The 21,559-nt window shown below is 52.2% G+C and overlaps 1 protein-coding gene across 3 annotated transcripts in view; it reads left to right on the plus strand.

Annotated features, from left to right (window-relative positions):
* Positions 1-21,559, plus strand: part of ACOT7 (acyl-CoA thioesterase 7) — a 136,031-nt gene that overhangs the window by 84,969 nt on the left and 29,503 nt on the right. For all 3 annotated transcript variants that reach the window (XM_033228600.1, XM_033228599.1, XM_033228601.1), the window contains exon 7: positions 18,215-18,331. In XM_033228600.1, the coding sequence (XP_033084491.1) occupies positions 18,215-18,331 (117 nt within the window). The remainder of the gene's footprint in view (positions 1-18,214; positions 18,332-21,559) is intronic.

The following is a 21,559-nucleotide window of genomic DNA, read 5'->3' on the forward strand; positions in this document are numbered from 1 at the left end:
TATCCTTGATCTTCTAGGGACTTTTTGTTATGAACCCGTTTATCTGGATAGCAAATCACGTGGTTTGCAGTTTCTGGATGTTTTTTCTAAGTGAAGTAACATCCTTTTCCACCTCTGGCTCACTGGGGTCACCCCAAGTGTTTGGTAGGTTGGAAGGGGCCCAAGAACTTGCACTGCCCCCTTGCTCCTTGCGATGCTGAGGCTGCTGGTCTGGAGTCCCCACCAGGCTGTGCCATGTCTCTCTTCATCTCTGCACTCAGGCCACCCTTCCTAGAACGAGGTGGGCTCACCTCTTATGTAATTAAAAGTTTGAATTCCATCCATGGACAGCTTTTAAACATTTTTTTGTGGGTACATAGTAGGTATATATATTTATGGGATACATGAGATGGTTTGATACAGGCACACAATATGAAACTAGTACGCTGACCAGGCACGGTGGCTCACACCTGTAATCCCAGCACTTTGGGAGGCCAGACTGGGCAGATCACCTGAGGTCAGGAGTTCGAGACCAGCCTGGCCAACATGGTAAAACCCTGTCTCTACTAAAAATACAAAAATTAGCTGGGTGTGGTGGCGCGTGCCTGTAATCCCAGCTACTTGGGAGGCAGAGGCAGGAGAATCACTTGTGCCCAGGAGGCCGAGGTTACAGTGAGGTAAGATCATGGCACTCCAATCCAGCCAGCCTGGGTGACAAAGCGAGACTCTGTGAAAGAAAGGAGAGGGGAGGGGAGAGGCACATCATGGAGAATGGGGTATCCATTTCTTCAAGCATTTATCTTTTGTGTTACAAACAATCCACTTACACTCTTTTAGTTATTTTGAAATGTACAATTAAGTTATTATTGACTATGGTCACCTGTTGTGCTATCAAATAGTAGGTTCTTTCAATTTTTTAATTAACCATCTCCCCTGGCCCCTGCCAACCACCCATCCTGTAGTCAGCTTTGGAGCCTTCCCCTCCATCTCAGGCTCCTTCCCGGGCCACCAGCTCTACCGAGGGAGATGCAGCCTCCTTTTGCTTAGAGCCAGCCCTTCCTCCCTATCCTGCCCTCTTCTCGCTCCTCTGTCAGATCCGGTCTGTATGTCTCCTGTGCTTGAGGTGATGCTGTTGGCCCCTCCCCTGAGAGGTTGAGCCTGTGGCCTCGTCTCTACTGCCTGTTAAGGTCACTTGGGGAACTCGAAAAACCACAGACACCCAGACCCCACCCGACAGGTGACCCAGACCCTGGGGGTGGGGGCGAGGGGTGTCCAGGAGCTGTAGTTTCCCAAGCTCCGCAGGGGATTCTCTGGGACAGGCTGGGGCAGCACTGCCGCAGTGAACGTTCTACCCTGGGAAAGAGAACTGGCTGGGAGAAAGGGGCACTCCTGGACTCACGGCTCCACCAGTGTGTTTCCCTTCTTCTCAGCAAGCAAGTTTCCCAGTTCTGAAATCCGTCTTGTCGTCTTCCTGGGTACCCTTACGTGAGCAGCCTAGTACCCATTTTGGGCTATTTTGAGAAGCCGGAAGAAGAACCTCATTCCTACAGTTAGTTATTGTGATCCTCCCTGAATTATACCACAAGAGACCCTAACAGCTGGGGACGGAGGGAGTTGAGATACCTTGAGGAGCAGATTGAACCTTGCAGACAGCGGCAACTCCAGCCCTGGCCTGGACCAGTTTTGTTGGGGAACTGGCCCAGCTGGCACCCCCCCAACACTGCACATTTGGGGTACATCAGCCTGTCTCTCTCATTTCAGCCTAGATGTGGCCCTCACAGGGCCATTGTCCAGGGGATGATCCTGGTTGTTCTGGTTGCTTCTCCAGTTCCTGTATCAGGGTCTTTAGAGCGTGAGGGGAGTGGAGGGAGGGCACGGGTTGTTCTTTGGCTTAGAAAAGAACCTCAGCGTTTATTGATCACATCGGTTCTGAGTAAAATCTATGCTCTGAGACAGAAGTCAAGGTGGGCATCCTCATCGGGAGGGCTTGCTCGGCTCCCATGGTACTGGGAAGCACAGGATGGAGCGTGTGGCAGGGAAGTGGGGCCACAATAGAGCTTCCTAAACTCATCTGAGCCTCAGAAACCATCTTAGAGCTTGTTAAAAATGCAGATTGTGGGCCAGGCGCGGTGGCTCAAGCCTGTAATCCCAGCACTTTGGGAGGCCGAGACGGGCGGATCATGAGGTCAGGAGATCGAGACCATCCTGGCTAACATGGTGAAACCCCGTCTCTACTAAAAATACAAAAACTAGCTGGGCGAGGTGGCGGGCGCCTGTAGTCCCAGCTACTCGGGAGGCTGAGGCAGGAGAATGGCGTAAACCCAGGAGGCGGAACTTGCAGTGAGCTGAGATCCGGCCACTGCACTCCAGTCTGGGCGACAGAGCGAGACTCCGCCTCAAAAAAAAAAAAAAAAAATGCAGATTCTGGCTGGACGCAGTGGCTCACACCTGTAGTTGCAGCACTTTGGGAGGCCAAGGCAGGTGGATAACTTGAGGTCAGGAGTTTGAGACCAGCCTGGCCATCATGATGAAATCTTGTCTCTACTAAAAATACGAAAATTAGCCAGGTGTAGTAGCAGGCGCCTGTAATCCCAGCTACTTGGGAGGCTGAGGCAGGAGAATCACTTGAACCTGGGAGGTAGAGGTTACAGTGAGCCAAGATCACGCCACTGCACTCCATCCAGTCTGGGCAACAGAGCAAGACCCTGTCTCAAACAACAACAACAAAAACAGATTCCCCGGCCCTTCTCCTAGAGGTTTTGCTGCAACAGGGCAGGGCTGGGGCCCAGAAACCTGTATTTTTAGCAACAAGTGCCCTGGGTGGCTCTGATGATTCAGGGGCCTCAGAAACACACAGCTAGAGCGTGGGTTTGTCTCCATGAATCCAGCAACCGTGTCCTTCCACCATGTCTGGACCTCTCCAGAGCATTGGACACCACTGACCTGGCCACCCTGAGATCCCCTCACAGGGTTTCAGGCCATTATGCTTTCCAAGTCCTTCGTCCTCCCACACTGGTGGGCACCAGGGTGGCTGGGGAATGGGCCCGGGCATCTGAATGTTAATTGCGCCCTGAGTGGTTCTGCCCGCACCAGGTTGAGGACCCTGGGGCTCTCTGGAGGCTCTACCTCCTCCTCTTTCACCTGCCCCTGAGTGTGGGGGTATGCCCCTAAGGTCTGCCCTCGCCCTCTTCCCACCTTTTCTCCCACAAGCTCACCTGACCCCTCAGCCTCAGCTCCCGCCTCCAAGTGGCAACTGACGGATTTTCTAATATCCAGCTCAGTCGTTACTCCCAAGCTTCAGCAGCCTGTGGCAGCTTCACCTTGGACCTGCCCTTCCTCTGGATTCCCCACAAGCCCTCCTACTCCTGACTTCTGAAGGTGATGTGAACGGTGCCCTGAGGCTGCGGCCTGCAGCAGCCCTCACCTAACCCAAACTCTCTGGGCCTCTCTCTCCTCCCCACCAGTGAGATAACGCAGGGATTATAAATAAATGAGATAACACAGGGAAGACAGCACATGGGAGGCATTTAAGAAAGATCAGTTACTTTCATAACTTTTATTACATTTACTTTATTAGTTTTATTATTACAGACGTAGAGAATGTTCTGCTCCGTGGAGAACTCAAGCTTTTTTCTCATATCCAGGGGAGCGTTTACAAAATAGGATCATGCACTTGACCACAAAGAGCATTTTAATTATAAGTTCCCTAAAGTGAGACCCATTAAGCCTAAGCCTTCTTAATGAGAACACAGCCCCTGGAAATTGAACACTTCTGCAAATAACCGCCGGCCAAAGAAAAAGTAACATCTGGACTTATGATTATGTAGAAGATAATGAAAACTGATTACTTCCTATCAAAATCAGGGAGAGATAGCTAAAGATGTTCTCGGAGTACAAGTGACAAACTTTGAGCTTATTACTTAAAAAGAAAAAATTAAAAATACCTAAGTGTTGGAACTGGAAAAGCAAAATGAAATCCACCCACAGGAAGGAAGCGGAAGGACTCAGGGCAGGAGCAGGCCGACTTTATGTCTCTGTCTGCGACTCTGGGTCCCTCCTCTCCCCATATCTTGGAGCTGTCCTCCCAGCCCCCTACTGCAATCCCCCAAATCCAAGTCTTTAAACTACCACAGAACCTGTAAGGTTTGGGCCATCAGAGCTTGTTCTGCTGTCCCGTCCAAGTCCAGGCACCCTCTGGTTGCAGCCTACTGGGCACTGCCCTGGCACCTGGTTTGCAGAATGGGGTTGTGAGGTCATCACTGAGCCTCTTAACTGGGATGACTCTGCCTCTGCTGCCCAGGCTGGAGACCAGGTCTCTTTTGCCTGCTCTGCCAGCCCCAAGTCACAGTGTACACAGCTGGGTCAAGGGAGTAAATGAAAGCCGACAGGGTGAGCATGACTGTTGATCGGCCTTGGTGGGGAGTGCTGTCATGGCAGAAAATAGTGGCCAGGACGTAGTGGTTTTCTGTTCTATGCTATCTTCAGTCTACAAATAAGTTTATCAGTAAAGAGCCACTGGCTAGGTGTAGTGGCTCATGCCTGTAATCCCAGCACTTTGGGAGACCGGGACGGGTGGATCACGAGGTCAGGAGATTGAGACCATCCTGGCTAACACAGTGAAACCCCATCTCTACTAAACAATACAAAAAATTAGCCGGGCATGGTGGCGGGCACACGTAGTCCCAGCTATTCGGGAGGCTGAGGCAAGAGAATGGTGTGAACCCGGGAGGCGGAGTTTGCAGTGAGCCGAGATTGCGCCACAGCACTCCAGCCCGGGTGAAAGAGCCACTGACCCTGCCAGCTATGAGAGTCTAGGAGGGTCTGGGGAGATGTACTGGCTGTGCTGGGAGCCCTCTGCCCGGTCTCTGTTCCCTCTGCCCAGTTGCTGTACCTTCCGTCCAGTCGCTGTTCCCTTCACCAGGTCACTGTTCCCTCCACCTGGTTGCGCTTCCCTCCACCTGTTGCGGTTCTCTCTGCCTAGTTGCGGTTCCCTCCATCTGTTTGCTGTTGCCTCTGCCTGTTGCTGTTCATTCTGCCTATTGCAGTTCCCTCTGCCATGTTGTCGTTCCCTCTGCCTGGTCGCTGTTCCCTCCATCTGTGGCTGTTCCTTCTGCCTGGTTGCGGTTCCCTCCATCTGTTGCTGTTCCCTCTGCCTGGTTGTGGTTTCTTCTGCCTGTTGCTGTTCCTTCTGCCTGTTGCGGTTTCCCCTACCCGGTTGTGGTTCCCTCTGCCCTGTTGTAGTTCCCTCTGCCCGGTCACAATTCACTCCGCCTGTGGCTGTTCCTTCTACTTGTTGCGGTTCCCTCTGCCTGGTTGCAGTTTCCTCCTCCTGTTGCAGTTCCCTCTGCCTGGTTGCAGTTCCCTCCTCCTGTTGCAGTTCCCTCTGCCTGGTCATGGTCCAATGCCTGTTGTGGTTCCCTCCGCCTGTTGTGGTTCCCTCCGCCTGTTGTGGTTCCCTCTGCCTGTTGCTGTTCCCTCCGCCTGTTGTGGTTCCCTCCGCCTGTTGCTGTTCCCTCTGCCTGTTGCTGTTCCCTCTGCCTGTTGCGGTTCCCTCTGCCTGTTGCTGTTCCCTCTGCCTGTTGTGGTTCCCTCCGCCTGTTGCTGTTCCCTCTGCCTGTTGCTGTTCCCTCTGCCTGTTGCTGTTCCCTCCGCCTGTTGCCATTCCCTCTGTCTGGTTGCTGTTCCCTTCAACTGCAAGGCTGCCTGTGTTTTTCTTCAGGTCTCCACAGAAAAGGAAAGAGACCTCTCATGAGAACTCTGTATAAATTAGACTGCCTCTGCTTACTTTTTGTTCCAAAGCACCCTCACTCCTGACACACTTTCCTATGGCCTCTGCACCCCAGAATGAAAGTAGACACAGGTGGGGACCTCTGTCTGTTCACTGTTGCGTTCCCACTTAGCGCAGGGCCTGGAATGGAGTCAGCACTCAGTAGCTGAATGACTGGCCTTGGAAGAATGATGGTCCTGCCTGGGAAGGACTGCGGACTGTGCTGGCCCCGCGCAGTCAGCCCCACCCAGAGGAGCGTGCGAGGCTGCGCATGCGCTGTACAGAGCGTGCGAATCTGCGCATGCGCTGCACATGAGGCACACGTGATGACCACTTTCTATCTCGAGAACCAGTGACCAGGCGCCTCCTGTGTGCCGGGCCCCTCCGTGCTCCACCAGGGTAGCTGTGAACAAGACACAGCCCTGCTGGTCAGTTGGGAGTCAGACCTCCTGCGACAAACATCCATGCGGGTGTCTAGCTGCCAGGAAGCCAAACAACGCTGCTGGGGGTCTTGAGGCCAGGGGATAGCACAGCTTAGCCTTAGACTGTAGGAGGAGGCAGAGGAAAGAGAGGGGAGAGAAAACATGGGAGGGGGCGCAAGTGAGGCCTCCACCAAGACGCTCTTGTTCACTTGGTCTTCTTAGGGCAGTTGTGAAAAAAACAGTCTTTTACATCTGCAGGAGGAGTTGACTTTCACTGAAAAATGCAAAAGAGGGCTCAGTTGCTCTTTTCCAATTCTGTGACCTTGTTTGACTGGAGCCCCCGCTGCTGCGTGGGACACAATGCACCAGACCCTCAGCCGTGGGGGAAGGAAGGAAAGAGGTGGACAAAGAGGGCACGTTCCCTACTCTTGAGGAACTTCTGGTCTAGGGGGGTCAGGCGGTGAATAAGCAAACACTTTGGGACATCGCTTTCTTCCTTGTGAAGCTGAGTGGCGTAGGCTGCAGCTAGATTCCTTCTAGTACTCGCCTTCTAGGATCTTGGTGTTTGAAAATGTTCTCCACAACATTCTGGAGCTCCAAAGAACAGCTTCACGTCCATCCTGATGCTTCGCGGGGGAGTGGGACGTCGGGACTGGTGAACTTGAACCCCGAGATGGTGTCACCCCTGAAAACCTGGGCCCCTCCTCCCTTGACTGGGTGTGGGTGGGGTTCGTGCTGCCCCAGTCCAGGCATCCTACAGGCACCTGTCCCAGGAACTCACTTGAGCCTGCCTACACTGGGTCCTCCTCTCAGCCGGGTGCCTGGTGGCCAGCACGTCATCCCTCTCAAATCATGGGGCACCGACCCCTTTTCAGAAATACAGAGTATTTGGTTGAGGTCATGCAGTGAACCGTAAGAACATCCTTCTCTACCTGTGTATGGGTCGGGTGGGGGATTTTTTCTTTTTTTTTTTTTTTTTGGTGCCAGGTTGTCCAGCCTGTGCTTCTCTCTTTAGCTGTGGTCGCCAGGGGCATCCGTGGCAGATACCTACTGAGAGCATTTCCCTGTTCCAAGTGACGAACACAAACTCTTTGTTTTTTTTTTTTTTTTTTTTGAGATGGAGTCTCGCTCTGTCGCCCAGGCTGGAGTGCAGTGGCCGCATCTCAGCTCACTGCAAGCTCCGCCTCCCGGGTTTACGCCATTCTCCTGCCTCAGCCTCCCGAGTAGCTGGGACTACAGGTGCCCGCCACCTCGCCTGGCTAGTTTTTTTGTGTTTTTTAGTAGAGACGGGGTTTCACCGGGTTAGCCAGGAGGGTCTCGATCTCCTGACCTTGCTATCTGCCCGTCTCGGCCTCCCAAAGTGCTGGGATTACAGGCTTGAGCCACCGCGCCCGGCTGAGCACAGACTCTTAAACAGAAGCGTCACCTGGACTCTTGGAAGGAAATTGACACCCCACCAACATTTCTGGCCCTTCCAGAAAGTGACCTTGCTTTGGTAGACTCCAGGCTGAGGCCGCAGCCTCTCACTGGCCTGTCCTTCCCAGGGGTGGGCCTGGGGACTCGTGTGTTGCTGCGGCCTCCTCTTGCTTGGGCCTCCATGGCAGTTGGGATGCAAAATCCATCTACCCTTTCTCTGCTTCCTTGTTTGAAAGTGGGCCGGGCGCGGTGGCTCAAGCCTGTCATCCCAGCACTTTGGGAGGCCGAGACGGGCGGATCACGAGGTCAGGAGATCGAGACCATCCTGGCTAACACGGTGAAACCCCGTCTCTACTAAAAATACAAAAAAACTAGCCGGGCGAGGCGGCGGGCGCCTGTAGTCCCAGCTACTCGGGAGGCTGAGGCAGGAGAATGGCGTAAACCCGGGAGGCGGAGCTTGCAGTGAGCTGAGATCCGGCCACTGCACTCCAGTCCGGGCGACAGAGCGAGACTCCGCCTCAAAAAAAAAAAAAAAAAAAAAAGAAAGTGAAGCGTGGATACTCAAAACATCAGGAAGCAGTCAAGACCTCCCCCCTTCCCTGTTTCAGACTCTATAGATTGTGAGGAATAAATGGACGTGGGCAGCTCTTGACCCTTCTCCCTGGGTCTGTGATGCTCCCAGACATCTGGGAACCACTTAGTGAATATTCCTCTGTCCATGGTCCCAGCCACAGAGAGGCAGGTTACAGGACCTGGGAGGGAGAGGCCAGGGCTGTCTCGTAGGCTCTTACTCAACTGGATCTTTTCGGAACTCTTGTAATTACTAAAGGGTGGGGTATTTAAAACAAGATGAAGTTACTATCATTTTCTTAATATAGGAGGCTGGCGCCCACGCTCTGTCAGTTGGGATTAAATATAGAAATGGGGGCATCTCAACTTGCCGCCCACGGAGCAGACAGCGGCACACGGCCTCCGAGCTGTGAACTGCCGCCTTGGGTTTGCAGGCAGGCCTGACCCAGTCACGATCCAGGCCTTGGGAGAAGAAAATGAAGCCTCTATTTTTAGGCCAGTTGACAGATCAATACTAAAAAAAAAAAAAAGAAAAAAAAAATAGACGCAAAACAAAAACCTGTAAGCAGTTAAATGTTACAATTATAAAAATATCTTTGGTATCTAATGTGTATACATGAGTGGCCAAGAAAGTCTTGTCTATTTCCACATAATTCTTGAAACAAATGCAGCTCCAAGGACAGTGGGTTCTACAGTTTTGTTGTCGTCTTTTAAATTACAGATCTTGGGAGATGAGGACGGCCTGCGGTGGCCTGTAATGTGCCAAAATTATTTTCCAATGCTGGCAGCACCCGTTGTGCCTGCAGTGGGGAAAACGGATGAGGCTTTTCAGTAGGAACCTGGAAAGAAGCATCTTGTTGAAAACTCGGGCACTTGATATTTTAAATACAGCGGAAGAAAGTGAAAGGGAGATGGCGACTTCCAGCGCCAGAGAGCGGGTGGCTCCCTCTGGCAAGGCAGGGGCCCAGGTGGGCAGTGGTGGCAGGAAAGGCAGTTGTGAAGCAGACACTGTTTTTCTGGGTTGTTTTCTTAAAATTTAGTTTTCTCAATTAACACATTGATTGTAGTGTCTTGTGTGTGCTGTCGTAGACACAGGTACTGTGTGGTAGCAGTCTTTACACGCAGGCTGCGATGGGCACGTGGCTTTCTGATGATCTCACTTCTGCAGGGACCATCCGACCTCATCACTCTCTTTTGGTGGCAGGTAACCAGCAGGCTCAGCACCAGTCCCTACAACAAGATGCCCAGGGCTGTGCCTCGCCAATCGGAGGGAGCGGAGGGCTTGTGATTAACAGTGGTTGATTAGAGTCTCAGTTCTTATGAGATCACTTTCCTTCCCTCTAAGTAGCCAGCAGAGTTCAGCTGACACACAGACCATGGTTTTTCTATGTTTTTCTCAAGCGCACTGGATCGCCACTAAAAAGTGCGTTTGTGAAAACACAGACTGGGGTGGCTGTAGGCTGAGGCACTGGTTTCTCACCAGGTCCGTCTTCTTGGGTGGGTTTCTACTCCCGCCTCTGATCCGGCTGCCTCTGCCTCAGCACCTGCAGGGACTGGGAGCCTTCGCTGTTGCAAGGCCAAACGCTTGATTTTTTAATTTTTATTTTTATTATTATACTTTAAGTTCTAGGGTACATGTGCGCAATGTGCAGGTTTGTTACATATGTATACATGTGCCATGTTGGTGTGCTGCACCCATTAACTCGTCATTTACATTAGGTATTTCTCCTAATGCTATCCCTCCCCCTTCCCCCCTCCCCACAATAGGACCCGGTGTGTGATGTTCCCCTTCCTGTGTCCAAGTGTTTTCATTGTTCAATTCCCACCTATGAGTGAGAACATGCGGTGTTTGGTTTTCTGTTCTTGCGATAGTTTGCTGAGAATGATGGTGTCCAGCTGCGTCCATGTCCCACAGAGGACACGAACTCATCCTTTTTTATGGCTGCATGGTATTCCATGGTGTATATGTGCCACATTTTCTTCATCCAGTCTGTCAAACGCTTGATTTTTGGACTGTTCTCATCGTTTCCCTGAGAAAGGTTATCCCATGAGTCGTAAAGTTGGCCTTGAGTTGGCCCAGGATCCTACTGTGACTTCTCCGGGAAGGACAGGTGACCTGAAGTGGACAAAGATCCTTCCAGGTGAGATCCTTAGGGAGCTCAGAGCCCTCCTGCCTGCTCCCCGGGCCAGTGTCCGTGAGGCCAGCCCAGATCTTGGAAGATCTCCTTGTCTGCCAAAGTCAGGATGCTACACCGTCCTGATTTCCCACTGCTCATGAGTCACTGTTCCTAGTCCTTAGAATAAAACTCCAGGTATAGGGTATAATCTGATAATAGACATACATGGTGGGATTACGACAGTCCCCCTGGCCTGGGCCCTAGAATAGCATTGACTCCATCCACCAGTCTTGGCCTTTTCCATCATTGGTACAAAGTTGTTTCATAGCAGGTCTGCAGCTGATCTAAACTCTGCATGGTTTCCCAGGCCGCTGCATGTGTGCTGGCTGCTGGAGCTGGAGGAGGCTGTCCCCGTAAATGTCACTGCCCAGCTCACACAGCAAGATCATTTTGAATGTGGGCTTGGTTGTCTGGCCGGTCATCAAGCTCACCTGGCTTTGGGGTTTCTGGGACTGGATGAGCTTTTCCCGCCCTCATCTGTGACTAATTCTTGACCCAGATTGTTGTCTGAAGGAGTCCCATACTTTGCGGCTGCGGCAGCTTGCTTGGGCTGATCGTGACCTGTTAGCCAGCCTGCATTCCTTCATTCATTGATTCATTCATTCAGGAACCATTTCCTGAGCACCAGATGCCAGCTCCGTGTTGGGTCAGGGACACAGGGACAATGAGGCAGGTCCCCACCCAGTGCAGGCGTCCGTGTCACACCACACAGTGTGGTCTGGGGGTGCCGTGTGGAGCCTGCAGGAGCATGGGGCTGGTGAAGTGGGTATTCACGCACCAGGCACTCAACAGCTGCTCACATCTTCCCCTCAGGGTTGGCTGTCACGTGCTTTGGATCCTGTGAGGTTTTCAGTAACATGGGGTCCCTTGTGGAGTCTTATACCAACAAACTAGCCTTTTGGATAAATGGGGCAAACCCCGGTTTGAAGGAGCTGATTACAAGTCCTTCCATTTATTCTCTCATTCTGCCCTCCAGGATGGATGAACAAGGGGTTAATTGTAGGCACTTCCTAAGTTCTGGACATTAATTCCAACACGAACCCTTCCTTTCCCTCCTCTTTCCCCCACAGCTGAACCACTCTGAGTTGATGACACCAGCTGGTGACCAGCACTGGGCACTCTGGGTCTGTGACTTTGAACACTCCTTCCTACAACTATCTTGGGAAGAATTCCACTCCAGATGTGATGTCACAGGACAGGATGGGGAGGCAGCATGGCATTGCCTCTGGTGGCCCAAGGTCAGGTCCGGGCCCCTCCCACACCTAGCAGTGTGACTTTGGAAGCACGACTCTCCATGTGTCTGTTGCCTGGTTTGTAGAATGGAGACAGGGAGGCTCCTGCCTCATCGGGTGCAGTCCGGTGAGACCCTGTGTTGGTCATTCTGTGTTTGTGGAGAGGGGCCGGCCATGTGTCAGGAACGGGTGCTGTCTGGTGAGATTCCATGTTTGTGGAGAGGGGCTGGCCGTGCATCACAGGATCGGGTGGGGTCCGGTGAGATTCTGTGTTTGTGCAGAGGGGTGGGTGCCAGCTGTGTATCATGCACTCAGGCTGCCTCAGTGAACAAAGTTCACGGCTCATGGCACTGACCTTGCAGCCGAGTTCCTCTGTGTGACATGCTGGGCCGCGCCTGGCACCAGCTTCCCCAGCAATGCCAGCTGCTGCCCTCGGCGTCCAGCTCACGGCCCCCAGCAGCATCAGGACCCTGTGTCCACGTGCTGTCCTGGTTCCTGATGCTAGGTTTTGGTGTCCCTTCCTTTCTTCGTTTCTCTCTCAAAAACTTCTGCTTGTCCCTGGCTCATTTGTTCCTAGGAGGACCCTGACTAGCTGCTGGCCGGCGACCTATCTCCCCCTGAGGAAGGCCACATGTAATACACATTTGGTGATAAACTTCTCACATACTCCAGCTAACAGTGTGTCCCCCAGCACACACAGTCCTCGTGTGGCTCGTCGTCATTCCTGTGCTCAGCTGCTGTCACTTCATCACCAGGTTGCCATTTTCTGAATATAAATGGCCAGCGTTTCATGGCAAATGCAGCTGGTCCTGGCCCCCATCGGAGGCTGGCAGAGCTTCTGTTGACTGCCCAGAGCAGCATTCGGTATTCAGAGTTGGTCTGTGGGAAATGCCATGGAATTCCATGGCACACCTGTGCTGGCTGTGTGTGTGCATGGGGCCAGTAGTCCAGCTGTTGTGGTCACAAGTCAGTTTCTTTATGAGGCAGATCAACCTGGAATAACTCAGTCTGTGGGCTCCAGCTCTGCCACTACCAAGCCCCTTAAACACACACGCGCGCACACACACACACTCAGCACTCGCTCTCTTGCTCTGTCTCTCTCTAGCCACACACACACACACACTCGCTGTCTCTCCCTCGCTGTCTCTCTCGCTCTGGAAAGCCATGACCTAGTACCTAGTCAGGAGGTGGCCGCGTGGGCCTCTCTGCCCTCTGCATGTGGTGCCTGGTAAGGGGAGGCCGACTGTCCTCTGGATCCCTCCTTTGCCCACCTGAGCCAAGTGTGTGGGTGTTCAGCCAGCACGTGACCTAGTGTTCTGACTTATTTCATTTTTCTTTCCTTTTCTGTTCAGCCTCCAAACCTCAGATCTGTCCCCAAAGCCCTAAATTAAATTAGTGTTCAGCTCAACAGATGTCCACCAAATCCCCGCGTCCCATGATAGCAGCTGCCATTACTGAGCAGCCGCATGGCCATCTCGTTTGCTCCTCAGTCACCTTGCCTGTGGGTGCCATCACCTCCTCTGCCTGACAGACACAGAGCCCACGGCTCAGGGAGGGCAACCTGCCTGCCCAAGGTCACCCAGCTGGCAGTGGCAGTGGTGATGGGGACTCACTCCCAGCCAGGCTGTGGCAGTGACTCACACACTCTAGACAGGAACAGAGGGACTCAAGCCCCTCAAGCATGGGTGATGGGGCAGGGGGATTCATACCAGGCCTCATTCCAGACTCTGATCCTGAACCACACTGTGGTGGGGGGCACGCTGACAGGTGGGTGTGGTCAATTCAGAAGCCGAGGCTTCCCCCTCCAAGGAAGCCCTCAGTATTAACGCACGGATGGTCCTATTCTATTTTGTGTTTTCACTTCCTTGTTGTCCTGGGCTAGGGACCCGGCCTGACCATCCTCTACCCTGTGAGGCCTGGGCTTGCTGGGCCTTTATGGAGGCCCCTTGCCATGGGGGAGAGACCAGGACAGCCTGGTGGTGGCTTAGCCAAGCTGCACCTTCTATTTCCAATAACAACGTAAAACCACCTTGCAGAACTGTGAGAGCCAAGCCACCTGAAGCCCAGAGGTGCTCTGCCCTGCCTGGCACACGGATTGGCATCTTATTTGCTTGAGGGAGAAAATCTGGTGCCTAGGATTCTTTCCCCAGCCAAACAGCTATTTTCCCAGTATTTCACCTGCGTTCTTTCTTTAGAATCGGACCTCCGTGTGACTTAGGGCCTCCGTTGTTCATTTGAAAATGGGGATGTTGGCCGGGCGCAGTGGCTCAAGCCTGTAATCCCAGCACTTTGGGAGGCCGAGACGGGCGGATCACAAGGTCAGGAGATCGAGACCATCCTGGCTAACACGGTGAAACCCCATCTCTACTAAAAAAATACAAAAAACTAGCCGGGTGAGGTGGCGGGCGCCTGTACTCCCAGCTACTCGGGAGGCTGAGGCAGGAGAATGGTGTAAACCCGGGAGGTGGAGCTTGCAGTGAGCTGGGATCCGGCCACTGCACTCCAGCCTGGGCGACAGAGTGAGACTCCGTCTCAAAAAAAAGAAAAAAGAAAATGGGGATGCTGATTGAAAAATGGAGAAATGGAGACACAACTGGGCATGGTGGCTCACACCTGTAATCCCAGCACTTTGGGAGACCGAGGCAGGTGGATCACTTGAGGTCAGGAGTTTGAGTCCAGCCTGGCCAACATGGTGAAACCCCGTCTCCACTAGAAATACAAAAATTAGCCAGGCATGTCCACAAGCTCCTGTAATCCCAGCTACTCAGGAGGCTGACGCAGGAGAATCGCTTGAATCCGGGAGGCAGAGGTTGCAGTGAGCCGAGTTTGCACCACTGCACTCCAGCCTGGGAGACAGAGAGAGACTCCTTCTCAAAAAGAAAAAGGAAGACGGGATGCTGATGCCCTCAGCACAGGTTGAGCCGAACAGATGCGCCAGGTCTTTGAAAGGACAGGCGGAAGTGCAATGAATGTGAATGTGGTCCCTCCTCCCCTCACCTGTCCTACCTCATTTAGTAGCATCTTCATTTAGCTCTTATGAGAAAAGTCATGCTAATAGAAACATAATGCTTTAATCAGTAACTCCCATGTCTCTGTTTTAGCTTTTTATTTTAGGAATGCTCAGATATACACAAAAAACAGAGTGTAGAGCATCCCAAGCCCCTGGGTATTCGTCTCCCAGCACCAGCAGTGGGCAACACCTGCCCGTTCCTGCCTCACCTCTTTCCCACTGCAGTGTTTTGAAGCAGATCCCAGATATTATATCCGAAAGATAACTTCCTACCTTGAACACCCACAATAGTGCTATCACATCCTCCCAAACACACTTATAAGTCCTTAGTCTCGTCAAATACCCAATCAGTGTTCACGTCTCCCCAGTTGCTCATCTTTTTCTCCAGTCGATAGAGTCCGATGCCCACAGATGCGTGCCTCTCATTAGGTGGATGTGTTTCTTGAAGAATGGGGTCCCCGTGGGGGGCACTAGGCAGGAGCTGAGCAGCAGGGGGCCCTGGCTGGCCTCTGCCCGGGGCCCCCACTAATTCTGCTCTTTCCAGCTTCACCTGCTGGATGCTGTGGGCGTTTGATTCCCACCCTAAAGGTGACTCTGTACAAGCCTGGTTTTCACTTGTGGGATGGAGTCTGGTTTTCTGCCTCTGTCTGGATTTTTTAGGAATCATTCTGTGTCCTTGGCTGAGTGCAGTGGCTCACGCCTATAATCCCAACACTTTGGGAGGCCCAGGTAGGCAGATAACCTGAGGTCAGGAGTTTGAGACCAGCCTGGACAACATGGCAAAACCCCATCCCTACTAAAAATGCAAAAATTAGCTGGGCGTGGTGGTACACATCTGTAATCCCAGCTACTACGGAGGTGGAGGAAGGAGAATAGCTTGAACCTGGGAGGTGGAGGTTGCAGTGAGCTGAGATTTCGCCACTGTACTCCAATCTTGGTGACAGAGCGAGACTCCGTGTCAAAAAAAAAATCATTCTGTGTCCTAGGGTGAATGTACCTAACTTTCTAAAATTTCTTTTTTTTTTTTTTTTTTTTGAGACGGAGTCTCGCTCTGTCACCCAGGCTGGAGTGCAGTGGCGCGATCTCGGCTCACTGCAAGCTCCGCCTCCCGGGTTTACGCCATTCTCCTGCCTCAGCCTCCCCAGTAGCTGGGACTACAGGCGCCCGCCATCTCGCCCGGCTAATTTTTTGTATTTTTTTAGTAGAGACGGGGTTTCACCGTGTTAGCCAGGATGGTCTCGATCTCCTGACCTCGTGATCCACCCGTCTCGGCCTCCCAAAGTGCTGGGATTACAGGCTTGAGCCACCGCGCCCGGCCTAAAATTTCTAATAGGTATTAAGTTGGTTAATATCACTTTGCTGCTTTTATAAGTCAAATATGGTTGACTATTGGCAATTTCATGTAGTTCAGTCTAAGAAAAGGTAGAATGTAAGTTTTTAAGTGAAATAAGAGCCAGGAGCGGTGACCTACTTTACTCCTGTAATCCCCACACTTTGGGAGGGTGAAGCAGGAGGATCACTTTAGCACAGGAGTTTGAGACCAGCCTGGGCAATATAGCAAGACCCCATCTCTGCAAGAAAATAAAAAATAAATTAAAAAGTTATGGGTGGGCGTGGTGGCTCACGCCTGTAATCCCAGAATTTTGGGAGGCCGAAGTGGGTGGATCATGAGGTCAGAAGTTTAAGACCAGTCTGGGCCGGGCGCGGTGGCTCAAGCCTGTAATCCCAGCACTTTGGGAGGCCGAGGTGGGCGGATCACGAGGTCAGGAGATCGAGACCATCCTGGCTAACACAGTGAAACCCCATCTCTACTAAAAATACAAAAAAATTAGCCGGGCGTAGTGGCGGGCGCCTGTAGTCCCAGCTACTCGGGAGGCTGAGGCAGGAGAATGGCGTGAACCCGGGAGGCGGAGCTTGCAGTGAGCCGAGACGGCGCCACTGCACTCCAGCCTGGGGGCAGAGCGAGACTCCGTCTCAAAAAAAAAAAAAAAAAAAGACCAGTCTGGACAACATGGTGAAACCCCGTCTCTACTAAAAATATAAAAAATTAGCTGGACATAGTGGCAAGTGCCTGTAGTCCCAGCTACTTGGGAGGCTGAGGCACGAGAATCGCTTGAACCTGGGAGGCAAATGTTGCGGTGAGCCAAGATCACGCCAGTGCACTTCAGCCTGGGGGACAGTGCAAGACTCCATCTCAAAAAAAAAAAAAAGCTAAAAATTGAAATAATTTAATATATGTGTTGTACCGGGGTTGAGAACTGGGGGTGGGGGACCAGCATGTGCACAGTACTGGTTCATCAAACAAGAGAGACTGAGTAAAATCAGACATCTGTAGCCCAAGTATTCTCCAGTATGCTTTCAGTGAGTCTTTGTTTGATATAACAGCTGTACTGAGGATGATCCACATACCACACATTTCATCTATTTAAAGTGTCCTGGCCTGGCTCAGTAGCATGCCTGTAATCTCAGCACTTTGGGAGGTGAGGTGGGCAAACTGCTTCAGTCCAGGACTTTGTGGCCAGCCTGGGCAACATAGCAAGACCCCATCTACAAAAATATTAGCCAGTGTGGTAACATGTGCCTATCATCCCAGCTACTTGGGAGGCTGAAGTAGGAGGATCACCTGAGCCTGGGGAGATTGAGGCTGCAGTGAGCTGAGATTGCGTCACTATACTCCAGCCTGGGTGACAAAGTGAAACTCTGTCTCAGAAATAAAGTGTACAAGTTATTGATTTTTTTTTTGTATATTCACAGAGTTGTGCAACCACTGTTGCCATCAATTTGAGAATGTTATCATTACTCCTAAAAAGAGACCCTGTACACATTAGTGGTCATTCCCATATCCTGCTAATCCCTTATCCCTAGGGAACCCCTAATCTACCCTCTGTCCCCATGGACTTGCCTATTCGGGGCTTTTCCTGTCAATGGCAGCATAGAGTATGTGGTCTTTGGGGTCTGGCTCCTTTTGCTTTGCACAGCATTTTCAAGCTTCATTCCTAATGCATCATTTATTGTTCCATTGTATGGACGGGCCACATTTTGTTTCTCCATTCATCATGCGTGGGCCTTTGAGTCGTTTCTACCTTTTGGCTGTTATGCGTACATACTGCTGTGAAAGCTCTGTGTAAGTTTCTGTTGAGCATGTATTTCTTCTGGGTATCTACCTGGGAGTGGAATTGCTAGGTCGTACAGTCCCTCTGTGTTTAGCCTCCTGTGAACCTTCAAACTGTTGCCAAAGCACCTGCACCTCTGGCTCCCACTGGCAGTGGAGGAGGGTTCTGATTTCCCCCACATCCTCGCCAGCACATGTTGTTCTGTGACTTTAGGATTGCATCCATCCCAGTTGATATTGTAACAAAACTTGCCCAGAAGGGTGAGATATCTGTAGAAGACAGGAAAAGGGCTGTTTTGTTAGTGACTTGGCATATCAGCCATGGTCGTTTTTTTCAAAAGCTCCTGAGGAAACCCCGTGTAGTGCGTGAGCCACAGCATGTGCAGCCGAGCACCCTGCACCCCTGCTGGCTTCGGCCCTTGCTGGTGGCTAGTGGGAGGGGAGGGCTTGATTTGTAACTTGTTTCCAGGATATGAAATAGTCTCCCCTGCCTCCGTGTCTCATCTGCCGCATGCCCCTTTCTCCGCAGGCGTGACCATGAAGCTCATGGACGAGGTTGCTGGGATCGTGGCTGCACGCCACTGCAAGACCAACATTGTCACAGCTTCTGTGGACGCCATTAATTTTCATGACAAGATCAGAAAAGGTAACCACTCTTCTGGCAAAGACGAGGGAGGCAGTGGCCTTCAGCTGCTTGGGTCCCTGCACCAGTTTGTTTTCTGTTCACACCCAGGGTCACATGGACCATGGCATGTGCCCATCTGCCACAGGGAGCAGGAAGCTGAGGTTTCTTGCTTTGTCCTTGCTGTTTGTCGACTTGAGGTTTCAATCTGGTAAAATCCTTGACTCAGATATGATGGGGCCGTTATCCTCCTAAAGACCTGCCTAAACTCACTCTCTGAAAGCGCTCCACAGACAGAGCTCTGGGAAGGTCCTGTGCCTACAGCTGCCATGACCCTGGACACCAAACCTCACGGCAGCACCTTTCATTTTGGGAGCGGAATTAATGATTCATGATTTAGGCAGTGGCAGGGTCAAATACAGAAAAGCCCACAGGAGCCTCTCCTCAACCAGCCCTGCCCACGCCACCCAGGGCAGCACTGGCATTGGGTGGTTTTTCCCCATGACAAAAACCCAACCCCAGCCACCTGGCCCCTGCTGGAAAACGGTGCCTGCTGTCCCTGGGGTGCATGTGCCAGCTTGAGAGGCCAGAGGCCTCTGCAGTTTGTATGAGCAGAGATCACCATGCTTGTCTTACATGACTGTTCTCTGTAGAAGTAAAGTGAAGTGCACCCGACACATAGTGATTTCTGTCAGTGTCACGTCTGCTGAGATGAGGCCGTGCACACCCCCTGCAGCAGCGCTGCCTCGCAGGCTAAGGGTGGCGTCAGCATTGTCAGGGCCTGGTGCTGATTCTGAGGACACCTCCTCATTGAAGCAGCTGGTTAGAGGAGCTGTTGGCTGAGACCAGCCCCAGGTCGTGGGAAGCGGCAGAGTGGAAGAAGTGCAAGCTTGGCTCTCCTTGCCACAGCTCCTGCCCACCAGAGCCTGAGTAGGGGCAGACTCCCAGGCCCTGGGCAGGCCAGCCTTGGTGCTCTCTCCGGCAGCTACTACCACAGAACACGCCTGGCAATGGGAGACCCAGGACTGGGGCAGAAGCACCTGAGATTGGAACGGTAGAGGGCTGCCTCCCTCCCTGGAATTACTGAGAGCAGGGTAGGCTCGCACATGCTGGATTTTGGATGCTTTGGGGTAAGGAGAAGGAAGGTCTCTGGCATTGCCTTCTTCCACTTTGCAGAATCCTTTTTTTCCCCCACGACACGGTCTCATTCTGTCACCCAGGCTGGAGTGCAGTGGCGTAATCTGCTCACTGTAGCTTGAACTCCCGTGCTCAAGTGATCCTCCCACCTCAGCCTCTCAGATAGCCGGGACTACAGGCCAGCTCCACCATAACTGAGTAGTTTTTGTATTTTGTATTTTTTGTAACAACAGCAGCTCACTCAAAATATTTTCTTAACTGATAGATGTTTGCCACAAACATAGACCACAATGTCATTTTAGAATCTACCCAAAACAAGTGAGTCCCGTATGTTTTAGCTTGTCCCCCACAGGCCTGCGCGGTGCGTGGCAGTGCCTGACGCTGCGGGAAAATCCGTGGCATCGTATTCCATGCTGCCTTTTCTAGGACTCATGCCTGCGTAAATCACGATTAGGGTGACCTTGTGAAATACAAATGCACAGCCCATAGTGGGAAACATGCACATTCCGTAGGACTCGCCGTGCTCAGTTGTCCCTGAGTGTCCTTGGAGAACTGTCAGGAAAGAAATAGACTTTCCGGCCGGGCGCGGTGGCTCACACCTGTGATCCCAGCACTTTGGGAGGCTGAGACGGGCAGATCACAAGGTCAGGAGATCGAGACCATCCTGGCTAACATGGTGAAACCCCGTCTCTACTAAAAATACAAAAATTAGCCGGGTGCGGTGGCGGGTGCCTGTAGTCCCAGCTACATGATAGGCTGAGGCCGGAGAATGGCATGAACCCGGGAGGCAGAGCTTGCAGTGAGTGGAGCTCGCGTCACTGTACTCCAGCCTGGGCGACAGAGCAAGACTCTGTCTCAAAAGAAAAAAAAAAAAAAGAAATAGACTTTCCAAGATGGTCACTCTGTTTCCTAAATGTCAGCCCCAGTCATCAGATGTTCTCTGCACAAAGCCCAGCAAAGCACCCAAAGAATGAAAAGGCAAACTTTGTTAGAAATGTGGAAGCCGTTCAAGGGGGATCCTCCCATCCAAAGCCCCTGGCTCGGCCAGGCGCAGTGGCTCACACCTGTACTCAGCACTTTCAGAGGCCAAAGTGGGTGGATCATTTGAGCCCAGGAGTTCGAGACCAGCCTAGCCAACATGGTGAAACCCCATCTCTACTAAAAACACAAAAATTAGCCAGGCGTGGTGGCGGGCGCCTGTAAACCCAGCTACTTGGGAGGATGAAGCATGAGAGTCGCTTGAACCCGGGAGGTGGAGGTTGCAGTGAGCTGAGATTACACCACTGCACTCCAGCCTGGGCAACAGAGCAAGACTCTGTCGCAAAAAAAAAAAAAAAAAAAAAAAAGTCCCCACCCTCAACTCCTTGTACAACCAGAATTAACTTTTAAGGGAGAGTGCTAGAGGGTGTGTCGTGGTTCTTGGTCAATAGGAATCATTAATTTTAAGGGAAAACCAGGGACTGCAGTCCGGGTCAAATGCTTTTAGCAACCTAGAAGACATCTGGGGCAACTCGGACGAGGAGCCGCTTTGACAAAGACTTTCCACAAGGCTTGCAGGAGGGGACCTTCATTTTCAGAAGCCAGAATTCCTGGCAGGACATTCACTTACATTGGCTTCCTTCACACAGTGAGGATGCAGGGCAGGCTAGGTGGGCTCGCCTGATTCCCGCTGTCCTGAGCGACACCCAGGACCTGACAGTGGGCCACCCAGGCCCCCACCTTGTTTTGGCTTTGGCCAGGGCCTCCTGGGTAAAGCACTGGGCCCTTACTGGGAACAGAAAGACTGTTGTTTTCTTAGATGACATCTTGTTTTGTGTATAGAGGAATTTGGACCAAACTGAAATAGCAGCCATGGAGTCTGGCTTGTTTCTGTGCCAGCATCCTCCAGGGCCCACTGGATGCTGTCACATCCGGGGGCCGTTGAGTGCTGTCACACTCGTGTGTTGTTTTCCAGAGGATTGTCGCACCTGCCAGGTCATTTGCAGGAGGCGAGGGCTGTGCTGGCTGAGTGGGGCCTGGGCTGTCAGAGCAGGGTATCGTGCTTGCGCCAGAATGCTGCACCTTAGATGCAGGAGCTTAGATGCGGGAGCTCGCTGCCTCCCACGCTTGCCCCTC

This window comes from Trachypithecus francoisi, unplaced genomic scaffold (assembly GCF_009764315.1).
Source record: "Trachypithecus francoisi isolate TF-2019V2 unplaced genomic scaffold, Tfra_2.0 Lachesis_group12, whole genome shotgun sequence".
Classification (NCBI taxonomy): Eukaryota; Metazoa; Chordata; class Mammalia; order Primates; family Cercopithecidae; genus Trachypithecus; species Trachypithecus francoisi.